Source organism: Typopeltis vanoorti, chromosome 21, assembly GCF_054136105.1.
Source record: "Typopeltis vanoorti isolate ZY-2024b chromosome 21, IOZ_Tvanoo_1.0, whole genome shotgun sequence".
Lineage (NCBI taxonomy): Eukaryota > Metazoa > Arthropoda > Arachnida > Uropygi > Thelyphonidae > Typopeltis > Typopeltis vanoorti.
This window is the reverse complement of record NC_143569.1, coordinates 17165395-17185191: the sequence shown is the minus strand read 5'-3', so window position 1 is coordinate 17185191 and position 19797 is coordinate 17165395. Positions and strand designations below refer to the sequence as shown.

General features: G+C 35.8%; 1 protein-coding gene across 1 annotated transcript in view; it reads left to right on the top strand.

The window, feature by feature from the left end:
* Positions 1-19797, top strand: part of SdhA (succinate dehydrogenase, subunit A (flavoprotein)) — a 311617-nt gene that overhangs the window by 173534 nt on the left and 118286 nt on the right. Inside the window, exon 9 of the mRNA XM_090411417.1 lies at positions 5731-5866. Within this exon, the coding sequence (XP_090267543.1) occupies positions 5731-5866 (136 nt within the window). The remainder of the gene's footprint in view (positions 1-5730; positions 5867-19797) is intronic.

The window sequence follows — 19797 nt, the reverse complement described above, 5'->3', positions numbered from 1 at the left end:
AGGTATGATAGATACTGTGTGAATGTTGAATAGTTGTTTCAGACATGATGTTAGGGCCTCCCTCGATGAGTCTGTTGACTCCTTGGAGTTTCCCGGAACAATAATAATAATATAAGCTAGGAACGCTGAAAAAATAGAGGATATTCTAATTCGGCATTCGGAGAAGGAATCAAAAAGGTGATTGATTCGGGGAATCAGAGTGTGATAATAGTGAGTCGGCGAGTCACTCAAGTAGCTAATTAAAGTCTACTAGTCGAGAAGCGGTTAGCTAATAAGTTGCAGAATAACAATTAAAGCAACGGATGATAGCTAAGTGACTACTGAATGACTAGCGATACTTTAGTTGAGATTTAATTTCAGGGCCGACCTTTCAAGGACACACGGAAACTTGAAGCATAGCACGGAGTAACTAGAGAATAATTAGAGGCAACAAGGTTGAGTTTAACGATAGCTGTGTTAAGAATTATAGTGCCTAAAAGATTAATTGAATGCCGGAGGAATAGGCAACTGTGCATATAAAACTTCAAGTTAAGGAATTATTGTGTGTTACCTCAGTTCATGAGAGATTAGTAGAATATTGAATTAGTCAAGTGATGTCTAAGATAGTGCAAGTGTTTTACTTCATGCAAGAATGTTTAATTATGTGTATTGTGACCGTTAATTAATTCAGTTATTACTAAGAAGATTTATTTTAATGAGTGCTGTTAATTGTTTAAAGTGTTTACAGTTACAAAAAGTGTTCACATATAAGTAGATGAAGAAGGAAGATTGTCGGTAAGAATATTTTAACCATTGATATTCCTATGCAGAGATATGTGTGAGTTTCTTCCTAAAATATCCCTATATTAACAGTAACATTTTTGCAGAGATTAGCTGAAGTGTGGATTTAAAAGTGTATATTTGTGAAAAAGTGTTGCCACCATTATATTGTATTTGAAGCTTAAGTGACTGTGAGATATTTGTGTAATTGGTTACTGAGGAACTTTATGACTTTGAGCTTTACCAAGTGGTTAATTGAATTTTGTGAAAACTGCATTTAAGACAACAGATTTACCATTGCTTAAAATTATATGACTGTATTATCAGAAGAGCTAAAATGTTTCTATCTTATTTAGTGATTTGAACTTAAGTGTATAATTTTTGATTCTAAATTAAATGTTTGTTTTGTTAATCTAAAGTTGCATTTTGCCTGAATCTCTTTTACTGCACCATCCATAAAAATATTCGAACCAAAGCGCGAGAGATCAGTAAGTTAAATAAACTCGGCCTGTAAACATAATGACAACATATAAAGGAGATATAGTTGAGAGTTGGTTTTTCTTCAATTCTTGAACTAATTCAGATATAGAGTGGCACAGTCTATAAATATAAATTTTCTCTATATTTGGATTAGAAATCAACTAGCAACCTATCAACTGTTTAAGAACATCGTAATAACCAAATATCGGATCCAAAGTATAGGTTAAGACGAAATAGGATCCAACAGTAGTCTTTCCGTTCCTATTCTGGTCACATGGCCAAACCATCGCAGTCTTCTTTCTTGGATTTTGTCTATTATTGTTATTTCTTGTTTTAGTCGTTTCCTTATGTCTTTGTTTCTTAGTCGATCCAGAAAATGTTCAATATATTAGATAAATTAGACATAGAAGATCATGTACTTAAGATTATAAAAATTATTTACACCAAACAGAAAATGCAGCTGTTTAACGATGAGACTTCTGTAGTGAAAATAAAAAGAGGAGTTAGACAAGGTTGTATCCTTTCACCAAATCTATTTAATATCTATAGTGAGAAGGTGATGAAAAAGATTGAAAAATAAAAAATAGGAATTAGTATCAATGGTATAAAATACAACAATCTTAGATATGCTGATGATACCATTCTAATAGCAGAAAACAGAAACAAATTACTGCAGCTACTAATTGAAGAAGGTAAAGAATTTGGATTAGATATAAATGCAAAAAAGACCAAATTTATGAAAAAGTAAACAGATTTTCAATTTTCATAAACAATATGAAAATTAAACATACAACAGAATACAAATATTTAGGCACCTACTTTATTGCAGATGGAAAGCAAGATAAAGAAATAAAAATAAGAACAGCCATAGCTAAAGATGCATTCTGGAAAAATAAAGATCTACTCAGAAATTCTGTGAGTATTGAGACAAAGAAAAGAATGATAAGAACATTAGTGTGGCCAGTTTTCACATATGAAAGTGAGACCTGGATATTCAAGAAGAGAGTAAGGCAACAGATAATGGCGTTTGAAATGTGGTGCTGCTATTGGAGAGCTCTGAAAATCCCATGGACAGAACATGTGACAAATACAGGTGTCCTACAGAGAATGAGAACACAGAGATCTTTATTACAGGAAATGATCCAGAGAAAGATGAGATTGGCAGGATATGTACTGAGAGGTTCAGCAGGACAGAGGATACTAACAATTTTAAAAGGATCAAGAGGCAAAAAAAGAAGGACATAGCATGAAGATATAAGATCATGGACAGGATCACATGGCTATGCAGAAACATAAAGAAAGCCACCAACAGAGAGAACTGGAAGGACATGGTTCTGCATCCTCTCACTGAGGAAGCTACATGACGAAGTATATATGCCTAAAAAAAAAAAAAAAAAGTAATCCCTCAGTTAACTCGAAATAAAATAAAAACATTATTATACAAAGATAATAATAAAAAAAAATAGAGATTTCCATTTATCAACTTGTTAAAGTGATTTTTTTTTTTTTTTTGAAGGAAGCTAACCTTATATTTACAATGGAGGGGGTGTGGATGATCGGTGCACTGTTAATTATTAATTCAGAGACTTTCAGGGAGTTGGAGACTCCTCCCAAGGGGGGGGAGCTGCTTATCACCATACCAGTTGTCATACCTATTCTGAATTCATTCACACTACCTGCAGGTGAGCCATTCCAATTACACACTGTTCTATTAGAGAAAAATCTGGTTCTCGATGCTTTCTTGACTGCATTCATTTACAGTTACCATGGATGTCCTCTTCTTCTCTTCCCAACCCTTCATAAAATTAAAAGTTCCATTTACTGGTATCTTATATGACCCTTTCTGAAGTTTGAAGGCCTATTATATCACTCCTCTTTCTTCTGTTTGCTAGTGTCTGCAGTACCCACAAATTCTTAATCTGTTTTCATAATCTACGTTCCACAAAATATCATCTTTAACATTTGCCTTTCACCCTCTCCTCTGTATCTCTATCTCAGAAACAATGGTCCAGGTGAGGTTGTATCAATTTGAAGAGATACACTAGTATAAGGAAATCATATTGAAGAGGCAATATGCTTTCCTTATACTAGTGTATCAGTATTCATTTGAGCATTGTAGTTATCCCATGAATTTCATTTGCAATCTTAGCTATATGGCCTCTAAACTTAAATTTCCCATCCATTAAAACTTGAAGATCCCTAGCCTAATTGGGTTTTTCTAGTAACCTGACTGATATAAAATGCATTGGATAGTTCTTCACACCAAAGTGCATAACTTTATGTTTATTAACATTGAACTGACAGCAATTTTCACATGCCAACAATTATTCTGCAAGTGCTGCAGGTCACCTGCATTCCTGATTACTGCCTTTCTTTGCATCCTTACCAAACACCTGTGTTCGTGCATCAAATGCTTTCCTATTAATGTAAAGATTGAATAACGGTGGACCAAGAACTGATCCCAAGGGTACACCACTGGTCACCTTAAATCTTGCAGATTCAGACCCCCCCCCCCCAATACACTACTTTTTGATATCAGCCATCCATCCTCTGATCCAAACTAATAGTTCATAATCCAGTCCTGTATCTTACAGCCTCTCCATCAGCTGTCCATCCTGTATCCTGTCAGAAAAACCTTACTGAATTCCAAAAGTATCATAGTGTGTATCATTCTCCTTGACTGTCCATCCTGTATCCTGTCAGAAAAACCTCCTCACTAAATTCCAAAAGTATCATAGTGTGTATCCATTCTCCTTGACTAACTCAACTGTAATATTATTATAAAACGTGAGCAAGTTACTCAAACATTGACCTACCCTTAGTAAACCCATGCTGTGCATTGTGATGTGTAGATTCTCTGTCAGTTCATTTCTGTATGCAAGCTCTTGCAGAAATGAAACATGTTTGATCATATATTATGTCCTTTCTGTATCAGGTTGGCACATTTTCTAGAAATTCATGAATATTTAAGAATGGAAACCAGCTAAAATTTTTTTTGTAGAATTTTTGTATAAAATACTTGTTTGTGAAGTGAATAGTCTCAATAGCATAGAGAATTGCAAAAGTAATATCTTATTTCATCTCATAAAAAAAAAAATTAAAATATACATTGCAGAAATCAGTTGCTTTCTGTGCTTAGTGAACTAGATTGCATGCCTTGTAACATTTCAGATTTATAATTATCTACAAAGGCAATTTACAATCTCTTCCCCCTCCTCCCCAATCTTAGTTTTATTAAGTACAGCAATATCAAGGTTTCAAAGCATGTACTAGTTCTGAATTGCTATGATCATGAGATATTCAACTTTTTTTTTCCTTTTTTTTTTTTTTTTTATGTTGCTTTGAGGAAGGGGATTACAGGAGAGTACTTGCAAAAAAAAAAAAAAAAAAACATTAATAATAAAAATAATTAAAAAATATTAAAAAAACACAATGTATTATTTTTTGTTTTTCAGTTCATTGAACTTACAATGATGATATGATGGTGCTGAATGTTAAATTGAGAAATAGTGTCTGTTCTTATTTCTTTCCTCATACAGTAGTGTAAAATAAGTCAAATAATAGCATATTAAAAAAAAAGAATACTAAAGTCATTATTCCATTTATAAAATAGGTACTTCTTGATTTCATTTATGAAAGAAAATTTGAAATCATTTAATGATTTTTCACATTTCTGTTCAAAATAGTCTTAGGCATATCAACAGACTTCAGAATACAGGTTTCATGTATTTGAAATTTGAGATAAATGGGGGAAAAAAAACAGATAATGTCTCATGACCCATGATATGGAAGTACAACAGATTTATCTGTGCTTGATGTGAACATGTTAATAAACAATCTTTCGGAGTAATTATGTGGAATAGAGGCACTATACATAATTAAAGAATGTATGAGGAATTTTAGCCTTCAGTTTGTGAAGGCTAAAATTCAAGAAACAAGAATAGAAAAGAGTGCAACAAACGTATACAACACTTGAAATTAAAACATTACAAAAAGTTAATAAAACAAAATTGGATAGAATAACAATTGCCAGCAAATATGAAACCACATAATGAAGTATTGAAGACATATGAAGTGGAAACTTAATACAAAAAGAAATTTTGTTATCCTGCTGATATTTTTTATTAAAGAATCTGTGCAACTTTTCAAGGTCTCATAATAATGTTTTGAAAGGCTGTCTTAATGCATTGGAAATTGCCACTCTTGTTTTCATATTTTGTATGTGCTAATTGATTTATACAATTTTTATGCACCTTGAACATGAAACTTATAACAAAATTGCTACAGGATGGTGGTAATTTATCTGTATAAATCCGAATATTTTATCACTATAAATTTTCAAATACATGCAGTCAACACGAAGTATCAAGAAGCAGATTTTAAGCAGGTAACAAAAAGAGATACTGTAATATATTAAAAATATCTTATTAGTAATTAGAAGCTGTATTTATTTTGAAGAAAAGTATTTAGTTTATTTCACATATTTCATAGGTTCCCGAGGAGAAGGTGGTTTTCTTATTAATAGCGAAGGAGAAAGATTCATGGAGCGATATGCTCCAGTAGCAAAGGATTTAGCCTCTCGTGATGTTGTTTCCCGAGCTATGACAATTGAAATTAGAGAAGGAAGGTGAGCTGAAATATATTAGTGAAATATGTGCCAATTTTGTTAATAAGCATATTATGTTATTAACAAAACAACATAGAATTATTTTGCCTATTAAATAATTTAAGGAATTTACAACATACACAGGATATAAATTAAACTTTAATCTATATTTCCAATATTTCGCAACGTCACGTTGCCATCTTCACAGGAACTTAAAATAAAAACACGTGCACACAGGCACCACACAGAGTAAATGAGGTAAATGAGGAAGAAGCAGGAAGCTATTCTTTCTCCTAAAAGTCCTGATGGTGCCCCCTAGCGGGCTATGTAGGTATTCTTGGCCGTTAGGCTGAAGGTCTTCTAATGTAAGTCTCCCAAATTTGGGGCAATCTCATGCAACCCAATTTGTTGAGGTTTCGACTGTTTCTTAGGGCTGAGGCTGATTCCATGAATAGCCTTTCAAATTTGAATTTACTATGGTGTATTACCCTGACCGTTATAGCTAAGTAATTTCTGATTTTATAAACCTAATTTTGGAAGTGACATATTAGTGGCCAATCCTCTCATCATAGTTAGTGTTGTCTTTTCTAGAGAACTGAGCTGCTATATGAAGCTAGCTGACTTACCTTTGATACAAAGTCCCGATAATTATTTTCATCAGTGGAATTTCAACTTGAGTCTTTTGAGCTAAGAACATCATTCTAGCTATTCCAAAGAGGTTCTAATACTCATTATAGAAATTGAAAACCAAGAATCATATTATACTATATTTCAAGTCTTAAGAAGCATATATTGTCTTCCCAGATATACTTTAGAGTTAGTGCTAAGACTTGTCAGTTGTTCAGAACCATTGTCATCACTAGAAGGCTAAACCTTTGAAGATACTTTTAGCCCAATAGCATTCTCTTTGCAGTAGACTCACTTATAGCAAACCTCATTCACTATATCAAACTACTGTAAAGTCCAGATGAAAGTTTGCAAAAAATTCACTAAAGCAATCTGTTTTGGTATCCTTTGCTGGTTGGTTATAATGAGTTAACCTCCCACCACACATACATAACACAAAATCTGACTAGATTCTGGATTTAAATATTGAAGGTTTATTACTTGGCTAAGTAATATATTTTACTATACCATATTTAACTTGCTGAGCAGTGATTCTTTCATCTTCTTTTGCTTTAATCTCTGGTTCTACTTATTATGGAGTGAGTGAGCTGTTCTATGATGCTGTAGCAAGTATCCTTGAGTAAGTCTAGCATCTCTCGCATTCATATTACAACAGAAAGGAGTTATTGGTCAGCTGCCACAGAGTGCATTGACTGAACTTGGTAATGCTGCTCACTCATGGTGAATAATATTACTACTAATTACTCTTCCAACTGTGCTAAGAAGGGGAGTCTTTTTTTTAGCTACTTTTGCAATATGTGCTCTAAATTTCAACTCCCTTTCCACTAACACTTCCAAATCCGTGACACTTCAATTTCCTGGAGTACAGTTTCAAACTCTGGTTGTGGACAGCACAATAAAGGACATACTTGGAAGATAAATGGTATGAATTCATTGTTTATCCAACAAGCTAAGCTCCTTATTCTTTTAATTCAATCAGTAAACTTCATATTCTCACCAAATGAGACATGGCAGTTAACAGTGGACATACGTTGGTGATCTGAAAAGTTCTCGGCCTCGACTGTAAATGGCAACATTATCGGCAAGATTTTTTTTTTCTAAGTTGGTACATTTGTCATAAGCAAAATTGCAAGTCATTCTATCAAGTAGTTTTTTAATACAGCTGTCGGAAGCAAAAGTGTTGTCTGTATCCCTTGAAATGGATGAAATTGAGTATCGTGCAATTATAAAATTCCTTGTAAAAGAAGGTTTAATGGCAAAAGAAATTCATTCAAATTTCATAAAAGTTTATGGGCACTCTTCTCCTTCGTTTTCGACAATTAAGAAATGGGCTGCCCAGTTTAAACATGGCCATACCAGCCTTGAAGATGATTCATATGAAGGATATCCAAAAAAAGTGTAACAACACCAGAAATCATTCATCGAGTGCATGATAGATATTGAATGACTGGTGAGTCGATGTGTGTGATGCTGAGACTATAGACATTTCAAAAGAACGTGTAGGATATATTTTGCATGAAGAATTGCAAATGAAAAAGCTGTGCGCAAGATGGGTGCTGGGCTGATCAAAAACGCACTTGCATGAAAATCTCTGAACAGTGCTTGAAGTGTTTTAATAAGAATAAAACTGATTTTGTGCATCGATTTATTACTATGGATGAGACTTGGATTTACCAGCACACACCAGAATCCAAACAGCAGTCAAAACAGTGGGCAGAAGCTGGGTGTTCAGTGCCAAAGAAGACAAGGTCATAGCATCGGTGTTTTGGGATGCTATTTTGTTTATTAATTATCTTGAAAAGGGTAAAACAATAACCAGGAAATATTATTCCGATCTTTTAACCAGACTTGACGAAAAAATTCGCGAGAAAAGACCTGGTTTGCAGAAGAAAAAAATCATCTTTCATCAGGACGATGCACCTGCCCACAAAGGTGTTTTCGCAATGGGAAAGTTAAGAGATCTGCACTATGAATTGTTGGAACATCCACGCTATTCCCCAGGTTTGGCTCCCTTTGACTATCTCTTCCCAAAACTAAAATCTTCCTCTCTGGTCAATGTTTTTCTTCAAATCAAGAGGTGATTGCACCTGTATAGGAACATTTTGCAGATCTTACTGAGAACCACTTACTTAACAATCAAAAATCGTTTTTTGATTGTTAAGCCAAGAACTTTTCAAACCATCTACGTACTAACACCAAACACAAATGTTGCAATCTCACCAATAAATGAAGTGTGGCCCATAAGTCAGAAAAGAATTTAATAAATTTATTTATTAATTATTCTTATTCTTTTTTTTTTATAATGAAATACAGATTCTGGAGATTTTTTTTTTTTTTTAAGTTATCAAAAACCATGTAAATTTCTTCCATTTTCGGCTTCACAAAGTTGGGCTCTTTCTAAATCATATTTCATGACGGCTGTTAATGTTTCGCTGCAGCACCCTAATTTCTGTATGAATGTTCTCCTTCAGCTGTTGGGTTGTCTGGGGCTTGTTCACATACAATTTTTCCTTCAGGTAACCTCCATGGAAAGAAGTTAGGAGCTGTCAGATCTGAAGAATGTGATGGTTAATTAACTGCAGATCTTTGCAAAATTTTTAATATTAAAATGCTATTTCCAAGATTTTACACAATTTTGGTTAATTGTTGGGTTGTTCCAGGAACAACCTTACCAGGAACACTCAGTAATGAAATACCTCTGTAATTCTCACATTCAGTTTTATTTCCCTTTTTATATATGGTTACTACAAGAGCTATACTCCAATCATCTGGAATTTGTCCTTCTGTCCAGGCCTTCTGAACTATGCAGTGCAGCCACTGTAAGACTTTTGTACCTCCATACTTGAGCATTTCTGGTCGAATATCATCTACTCCTGCTCCCTTTCTACATTTCAGGCTTTTGATGGCTTTTTCTACTTCAAGTATGGATATGTATTCCTGACTGCATGCCTGGTCAGTGTTTTTTACCACTGTGCTGTCCATCACTGCTTGTTTCATTTAACAATTTTTCGAAGTAATTACTGCATACTTCAAGAATATCTTTTTCTCCTGTTTTCATGTCACCTCTATCATTTCTAATTCTTTTTACAGCACTCTTTCCTCCATTCTTAAGCTTCTTCAACAACCTCCAGAATATTTTGCCACCTTCTTGATATTTATTTTCTATATTCTTGCCAAAGTCCTCCCATGACTTTTGTTTAGCTAGTTTTACACAGTGTTTAGCATTCTTGCATTTGTCTCTATATTCTCTAAGAGCACAAGCTGACTTATTTGACAGGAACTTTTGGTATGCTTTCTTCTTTTCCTTCACTGCCTCTTTAACCTCCTGTGTCCACCAGAGAGTTCTGATTTTTTTATCCTTACAAACAACCTCACCACATGCCTCTCTGGCAGAATCAATCAATGTTTTCTTCAGAGCTTGCCACTTAATCTCCAAGGTTTGATTCCTGTTCTCAAACTCTTTCATTTTTTCTTGAATAATGTTTGTATATTTTAGTCTACAGTTCACATCTGAGAGCTGCTCAACTTTTGTTCATTTTAAAACTTTCTTACATGTTCTATTCAATATGAAATTCAATTTTATCCTGCTCAAGACTAAATGGTGATCACTTCCAATTTCAAATCCTCTGTACACTCTGTTGTCCTGCATCAGGGAGAAAACATCACTATCAACAATAATATAGTCAATGGGACTTTTCTTATTTATTGCCTCTTCTCTCCATGTGAATTTGTGCACATTTTTATGTCGGAACATTGTGTTAGTAAATAACCAGTCCATGTCCTGAGCAGAAATCCGAAAGGTATTTTCCATTATTATTAGCTTTGCTCTTTTCTCCAGATTTTTCCAATATATTTTTGTATGTCTGACAATCATTTCCTATTCTGCTATTTAGATCCCCAACAAGGACTAACTTTTCTTTTTTCATTGTATCAGTTGCTCTCTCTAAAGCCTCAAAAAATTCCTCCACTTCAACTTTAGTAGAACCTTCTGTGGGACCATACGCACAAATAATTCTCATTGTCCACTTTCCCATTCTCATATTTGCCCACATCACTCTATTTGAGACTGCTTGCCATTCGAGTAGATTAGCTTCGTATTTAGTGTTGAATACTATTACTACTCCTTCTTTTCCTTGATTGTCATTGCCTGAATATAACAATTTGTATTTATTGTGCAGAAAGATCTCACCAGTTATTGCCTTTTTTGTTTCAGTCACCCTTATTATGTTGATCTGGTACTTATCCAATTCCTCGGTTAGATCCATTTCTTTGCCATCGAGGCTTCTTATGTTGATAGTACTGATCTTGAACTCTGGTGATGTTGAGTTGGGGTGGGTTTTAGGATTTGATCCAATAGCTGACTTTCTGCTGTTTGCCCTGGTTCCCTGGCGAAAACAACAGGGGCCTTGTTTATCTCGGTGACCTCCCAACCAGCATGAAATTCTGTCATGTTGTACCATAATTTTTTTTATTTTGGTTTAAGCTAATAATACAATTTGGTCAGCTAAATTCCAAATTGCTAGCACATCCTCGGTTGTTCAGTATCCAGGTAGATACTTAACATGGTGCACCACGAGAAGGTGAGGATTGGACATTAGGTCAGAAGCCCTGATTGTTTTTCCGCATTCTTTTAAAGGCTATGTATAGGTCTCCTCTCAGTTATATAGTTTGACCCTTAAGCACCCCAAAAATACATAAATGAATAACTAAATAAATGTGTGTGTGTACACACACACACACACACACACACACACACACACACACACACACACACACACACACACACACACACACACGTGTGCATTCAAAGAATATTCTGAAAGTAATTTTTATGCATGAACTTTCTGAAACAAAAAAGCAAACAGTATAATGTGTGAAATTATTAATATCTTATGGACACTTTACATAAGCTAATTTTTTATCAATGGTAGAAATTATGGTTGATAGATTGGTTTACTGGAATGAAGAAGCGTCTTATTTTCAAATGGAAACTATATTACAAAAATGGATATTGTTGCTTCTTTTGTGTTGTTGAAAAGTTCGATCGGTTTTGCAATCCTAAAAAAAGTTTTCTGAAAGTAGGAAACAGGCACATGTAAATATCACATTTATGAAGATACAACATATGTTATCCAAAACATAGTTAAATTTATTTCTAAATTTATATGTATAAAATATTTAATTGGAAATGCTCTAATATAGAGGAATAAGTTTTCCATTGGCATGGTTAGAAGGTCAAATTCCATATGATTGAATTAGAGCTCTTGTAGAACTAACTAAATCAGCAAAAATATGACAGGCAGAAATGATGAAAACATCAGCTGCATCTTGAATGAGGAAAATGTATAAAACAAGTAAAACATTTCAACTGTTTTGACCTAATTTTTACTGAAGGTGGCAAATTAAATATGAAATCTGACATGCTGAGCTGGTGAGTTTGATTGAAAATTGAATCCAGGGCTTTCCCATTTGAAAGGGGGGGGGGATCAAATTTCTGTATCATCAAATTAATATCAATCCTCAAAGGTTGTAAGGATCCCATGATAGTATACTTCATAAATTTACATGGAATAAGAGAGAAATTTGTCAAAACATTAAAATAGCTATATACAAGAAAGGGTTCGAGCTGCATGTTTTAATTTATGAATGTGAGAGCTGGATTAGAAATGTTTGATCAGAGACAGGAACCAATGATAGTTCTCAGATTAGGAGAGTGAATAGAGCATCAATGGCAGAATCATATTAAAAATAAAGATATTACAAAGTTAGGAAAGAGCTGGATATTGCTATTCAGAAATATGTGAGCAAAGATAATCTCAGATGGTACGGTTACTTAAACGGAATGGAAGAGGAAAAGTTAGCAAAACAAGTTTTTACAGCCTGTTAGGAAAAAGTCCCAGATGAAATCAAGATTTAGGTGGATTGATACAATAAAAGGAAGATTGATTTGGAGGAAAATTGTCAATAGGAAGTTTTATTATTATTATTATTTCGGGCGACTCCAGGAGTCCTTAGACTCATCGAGGGAGGCCCTAAACATCATGTCCACACAACTATGCGATTATATTCTCACAGTATCTATCATATCTTGCCTTGAACTCGTTCACCGTCATAGCACCCACAACAGACTCTGGCAGCTTATTCCACTCATTTACCACTCTAAAAGTAAAGAACCCAGCTCTAACACCCCTGCTAACCACACTCTTGATCTTCCATAGGTGTCCCCTAGTTCTCCCACCACCAGTCCTGATCTCAAAAATATCCTCTGAATTAATCCTATGGAATCCCTTTAGCAATTTGAATGTCTCAATCATATCTCCCCTTTTCCGCCTATCAACTAGTTTCTGCAACCCACAAATCTTCAACCTGTTCTCATATGGTTCATTCCATAGACCTGTTATCATCTTAGTCACTCGCCTCTGGATCTTCTCCACCTCCTCCCCATCAAGAAGGAACCGAGGTGACCAAATCTGGGCACAGTAGTCGAGATGAGGTCTTATCAAGGCTCAGTACAGAGGTACAATAACTTGCTTGTCTCTGCTCGTCAAGGTATTTTTCAACAACCAAGTGAGTTGATGAGCGGATTTAGCTACTTTCGCAATGTGTTCCCTAAACTTCATCTCCCTATCCACCAACACTCCCAAGTCCCTGGCCTCATCAATCTCTTGGAGTACAGTTCCACCAAGGTGGTATACTGCTGCTAATCTTTTCACCCCAAAATGCATAACCTTACATTTTGTCACATTAAAATGACATCCATTCTCCTTAGCCCAGAACTCCAATCTATCTAAGTCATCCTGCAAGACTTTGACATCTTCTGCATTCACTATTGCCCTACCCAACTTTGCATCATCAGCGAACATATGAATTGTTCCACTTAGATCCTTCCCTATATCGTTAATGAACAGATTAAACAGCAGTGGTCCAAAAACAGAACCCTGCGGCACACCACTAGTCACAGGTCGTCTTTTGGACTCTACTCCTGAATAAACTACTCTTTGATATCTCTTCATCAACCAACCACCTATCCATCTCACCAACCCTATATCCATTCCCATATGTTGTAGTTTATGGATTAGTATTTCATGTAGTATCCTGTCAAATGCCTTTGCCAGGTCCAGCAGTATCACTGTAAACCCATTTCCCTTATCCAGTTCAGCTGTCACCTTGTTATAAAACTTGAGCAAGTTACTGAAGCATGATCTACCCTTCACAAAGCCATGCTGTTCCCTGTACAGTATCTCATTTTCATCAATCCATTCCTGTATTTTTCCCTTGACTACTTTCTCCAAGACCTTGACAACGACTCCTGATATGCTGATCGGTCGGTAATTTGCAACCGTAGTCTTGGATCCTCCTTTATGCAGTGAAACTATTTTCCCCCTCTTTCCACACCTTCGGGACTAAACCAGACCTGAGACTCAGATTAAACAACGTGGTCAAGGGCACTGATAATTCCTTAGCCGCTTCACGCAAGACCCGTGCCGGTATACCATCCAATCCCACAGATGTGTTCACATTAAGGTTCTGTAATAGACTAGTCACCTCCACTTCATTCATCACTATTCCCGTATAAACTAATGGTTACTACATTTTTTCAGTGTCACCACCTGGATGATATGCTTTTGCAAAGTGCGCACTCAGTAACTCCACTATATCGACTGATTCAGTGACCTCCTTACCATCGTCATTCCTTAAAATCATTTTGCCGTGTACAGTTTTTTCTTGCTTGCAGCATATTGAAAGAACTGTTTGGGATTCTCTTTTGCTTACATAGCTAGTTTCCTTTCATAATCTGCTTTTGCTTTTTTTGCCACACTCGTTACCTTTCTGGCCTGCACTTTATACCGTTCGTGTGCCTGCAGGTCACCCCTTTCTTTAAATTCCCTCCACAGTTGTTTCTTTTTTTGCAGCTCAAGCTTAATGGTGTTATTCATCCATTTAACCCCTACTTGTTTTACTATTCGGACCCTAGGTATACAATCAGCCATAACCTCCTGTAAATGCTCCTTGACCACTTCCCATGCTCTATCGACATCCAGCCCTTGCAGTTTTACATGCCATGGCACTGAACCAAGCAATCTCCTAAGCTTGTCATACTTGCCAGCACGGTAATTCCACATATACCCTGTCTTAATCGAAAATTCCACACCTTTAGCCACCTCCCAGGTCAAGATCTTATGATCACTCTCACCAATAGGTGGCAACATGGTCATATTCATTAGTCAAATTCTCAGATGCTATTACCAGGTCAAGCACTCTCACACCCCTAGTATTTTCAATTACATGCGGTCTCAGATAGTTATCCCTTAATAATTGAATAAAATCCTTTTCCTTCCTCACATGTGTCCTCTCCTCCTTCCAATCAATGTTACCATAGTTGAAATCACCCATAATAATTACCCTCCTTCCACTCATTTCATCAATTTCCCTATGCATACTATCTCCACCATCTATTCCATCACCTGGTCTATAGCAGCACCCAACTATATATTTTATTCTGCTAGTCTCAATCTCACACCAAATGGCCTCAAATGAGCTCCTTTCACTATCCTGCGATACAACTTCAATTCTCCTTGGCTGCAGTTCATCAGCTATCATCAATAATACCCCTCCCCCCCCATTTTATTCTCTCTGTCCCTCCTAAACACACTATAACCTACACATTCTATCCCACTAACTATATCATCTTCTGTCAGCCATGTTTCACTAATGCCAATAACCTGTGGCCAGGAAGAGCCAATCAAGGCCAAAAATTCTTCCTTCTTGTTCCTAATACTCCTGGCATTAGTATACATGAAATGCAGTGATCCCTTAGTCGCACCCCTGTATTGATGCGTTATTCTAAATGACCCATTCCCATTTTTTGTCCTTAGTGCTGGCTCGGATACATTATATACATTCTTACACTCATCTGTCTCACTGATGTCTGCATATCCATTCCCCCCTCCCCTCCTTGGTAGTTCTAGTTTCCCTGGTTTTGCACATCCATTTTCACTTCATTCAGCAACACTCTTTCCAGTCTCCGCACACCAAGTCCATTCAAATGCAGGCCATCCATCTTGTATAAGTCCTTTCGCCCTTCAAACTCATTCCACACGTCCACGAATTCCACACCACACCAAACCGTCTGCATAACCTGCGCATAATGTCATTTGCGATTATGGCCCTCCTCCTAAACTCCTCTCTGTCATACCGCGGCAACAGACTAACCATTCTAACTCTGTTACTCTTTTCTTTCGCTACCTTTAACAATACTTTCAAGTTCTCTCTCATAAAAAATTTATCACCTTTCAATTCATTCGTACTTGCCACAATTATTAATTCGTTCACCCTCTGTTTTTGCACTCTAATTCTCTCACTTACATCCTTAAATTTCGCACCCAGTAAGTACGATTTAGTTACACTGCCATCTATCACCCCTCTTAATAATGAGTCACCATACAACACTCTTTCCTTCATTTCAGAAACTCTTCCATTCTTACGCTGTTTATTTACGTTAGCCAAATCACTCTGGAATGTTTTGCAGGTGCTCTAATTGCCGCTGCGCATTTTGTATCACTGCGTGCAACCTAGCGATCTCACTTCCTACAAATAATTCCTCATTATTTTTATCATTTAAACCATTTTCTCTCTCTGTATGGTTGCTTTCACTCTTTCTTAGATCACCGCTCTCATTGCCATCTTGTACATCGCAATTCCCTATGAAGCCACTATTTTCACTCACATTCTGGCAAGTCTGGCTTTCTTCAACCATAACCATCTCACAACCTGACACATACTTCAACTCCTCACTTTGCTTACACTTTCTGCACATTCTCCCACCACTATCACTTTCAATCCAAATTCCAGCCTCATTCAGGAATGCATACATCCCACACACATCACATTGGACAAACTCTCTCACATTATAGTTTTTGAACAATGGCGTATTTTTGGACGCCATTATCTTACGTCGCATTGGCGCCATATTCAAATCTATGAAACGAAATGTTATATACTAAATTAAATAACGGAATTCACACCAAAATCCCACAAACACAACAGCTACCAAAATTAGGCAATATTACGTTATGATTTTAACCTATATTCTAATTTTTACTCAAAATTGTACTTAGCTTTCGGGAGCTCTCTGAAAACACAACCATCCGTCTGGCCCTAGCGGGCGCTGAGTTAGTAATGTATACTTTCATGTAGTATGCTATCATAGGATCCTTACCACTTTTGAGGATAGATATTAATTTAATGATACAAAAATTTGATATATACCTTTCAAATGGAAAGCCCTGGGTTCAGTTCTCATAAGGAACCTTTATATGGACTTTTTTCCTCAATGTGAATCAACCAACCAATCTTGCATGGGCAGTTTCCCGTCCAGAAACTTGGTTTTTCATCCTGCAAAAGGGGCAAATTGGCCAAAGAATACACACATTAAAGACTAAGCTACTGTGTAGTGTAGACATTGAATTATGCAGTGTTATAATGAGATTTCTCCCAGTGAGTTCTCTAACTCCATGTAGATGTCACATAATATTGAATTTACTATAACAATGTTATTATAGCAAAAGCAAACTATTGTACAGTATAAACACATTATTGTTAAATTTTCAAAGAAGAAAAACTCATGTCCTATTACTTTTTTTTATGTTTTGGGCTGTAAAGTTTTGTTATAGTGAGCAATAGTGATTCATGTGTCCTCTAATTCTCAGATCAAATGTATTGTAAATTCGTTTTTGATCAGAATTATTGGAAGAATTCTTATCATTTCTGCTAAATGTATTCCATGCTGTATGCATAAATTTGTATAATGTACACTTAGGTAGTCATTTTCGAAATTATGGATTTTACAACCATGTTATAACTAACTCTTTTTATTATCCTGATGTTTCGATTTTCATATCAAGATCATCTGGAGCATACACAAATATACAAGACAAGCTGAGTTACATTACAAACCATAAGCTAGAGAAACAATGATTTGATCACATGTTATTCTACTGGCATGACCTCTAGTGGAAAAAAAAAAATTTATAAATTACATCAAGCTAGATTTAATTTAAGATAACATGAATAAACATTTTTCTTATAGATAGTTTTCTTTCAGTCACAATGATGTCCTATTTTTAGTATTACAATTGTTATTTTTGATTTAGGATCCTGGATTTACTACAGTCCTGTTTATAGTTGTTCTTAGAGAGGAAGGTTCTGTGGGTCGAATATATGCCTTCCATATGTATGGGATTTTTAGACTTTCATTATTGTTCAGATTGGGGTAGTTGATAACGATCTCACAAGCTTGCTTAAATTTGCATTCATACCATGTTTTGGTGTGATGTAGACAACTAGTGCTTTTCCAGTCAATTTTATGTAAGGTGTTCACAGGGCATGATGAGAAAGGCCAGCTTCACCATAATTATTATATTTAATGTGTCGTTTATGTTCTTTTTTGTCTGATAGGAATTGTGCGTCCTGTTTCTCCTATATATGGTATGTTACAGGTGCAATGAATACGGTATACTCAAGGGTGGGCCAGCAGGGGCAGTGGGTCTTTGGATGAGTTGAGTAAGCTTTTTAATTTTGCAGGGGATTTAAAGATGGCTTTGAGGTTGTATTTTTGTAGTACTCTGTTTATTTTGTCTGATGTCCCTTTAATGTAGGAATGGTTATAGTTTTTGTTGTAGTCTGGTTCGTCTTTGTTTTTTATTGAGGTCTTGTTGAAAATTTTGTTAATAGTGTTTTGACTGTACCCATTTTTTCTTTGGAAAGTATTGCTGATCACTTTAAATTCGTCTTTCAGTGCCTGTTCACTGGAGCAGATTTTCAGAGTCATGTTTTTTTAGAGTATTGATATGGCACCTAGTTTTTGTATTGGGTGGTGGTAGGAGTTTATGTATATATATATTGGCCAGTATGTGTCGGTTTTCGGTAAACCAGGAAAGAAAGATTGCCAGAAGGAAGACGTGTGACAAGTGTATCTAGAAATGGAAGTGTGTTCTGTTTTTCAGTCTCAATTGTGAACTGTTTGTGTTGTAGGTGTCTAGCGACCATGGGAACAGATCGTGAAAACATCGTCAACGTATCTAAGCCAGACTTTGGGTTTTAAAATGGGAGGAACCTAAAGCAAGTTGCTCAAAATGTTCCATGTAGAAGTTAGCAAAAGGGGGGATAATGGCGAGCCCATGGCTGTGCCTTCTTTTTGTAGGTAGAAAGCGTTTTGCCATATAAAGTAACCAGAACGTAATACATGCGCAAAGAGCGCCATGATATCTGGAGGGAAATTTGTTCTGTAAAAGAAGGATTGTGTCATTGATTGGGACACTCGTAAAGAGGGCAGAGACTTCAAAACTGACTAATAACTCATCTTTTTCTAATGTAACATATTTTATGTTTATGAAATGTCGTGTGTTTTTGATATAGGAGGGGGAATGACCTACCAACTCCTTGAGTGTTGCGGCTAATTTTTTGGTTAAGTGATAAGTCGGGCTATCTATCCCTTCAACTAGGCTTTAGCGGTGTGTTTTCTTTGTGAATTTTCGGTAGTCTGTAAATTCTTGGGGAACGAGCGTAGTGTGGAAATAGTTTTATTGACCGTATCTTCGGGCCATGTGGTAATTGACTTAAGTAGTTTCTCTGTTTTATTTTTTATTCTATTAGTTGGGTTGTAGTTAACTAATTGGTATGTGTTCTTGTCCAAGACCAGTAGATTCATTTTTTATACATAAGTGGTTCAGTTTAAAATAACGGTGGCACTTCCTTTATCTGCTCTAGTTATTACGATGTTCGGATTTGACTTCAGTGATTTCATCGCTGTTACTTCGTGTTTGGTTAGGTTGCTTGTTGTTGTCTTGTTATGATTTAATATGTTGGCGGTTTCTAAACGTATTTTTTCTGCTATGTTATTTGGGATGAATCTTGGGCCTCTTTCAATACTACAAATAAATTCAAGTTTGTTTATCAATCTGGGTGCTACAGCAAAATTTAAACCTTTGTTTAGTATCGAGATTTTGTCTTTGTTTAAAGCATGGTTGGATAGGTTAACAATGTTATTATTGTTACCTGTAGGCGATTGGTGGCTCCTGTTGTTTCTTGCTTCTGGTTGGTTGTTATTATTCACTGTGGAGAAACTTGAATATGGCGGCTGGTTCTGTCGATCTTTTAGGCTTTGGAATTTGAAAATTAGGTTTTCTTTCTTGGTTTAGAGGATGTGGTTTGCCGTGTTTTCCAGGATCATCCAGATATCTGCATTTATGTAGCTTGAAAGTTCCATTTTTTCCTTTTTCAAAAGGAAAAAGAAAAAAATGGAACTTTTCCGTTTTTCCATTACA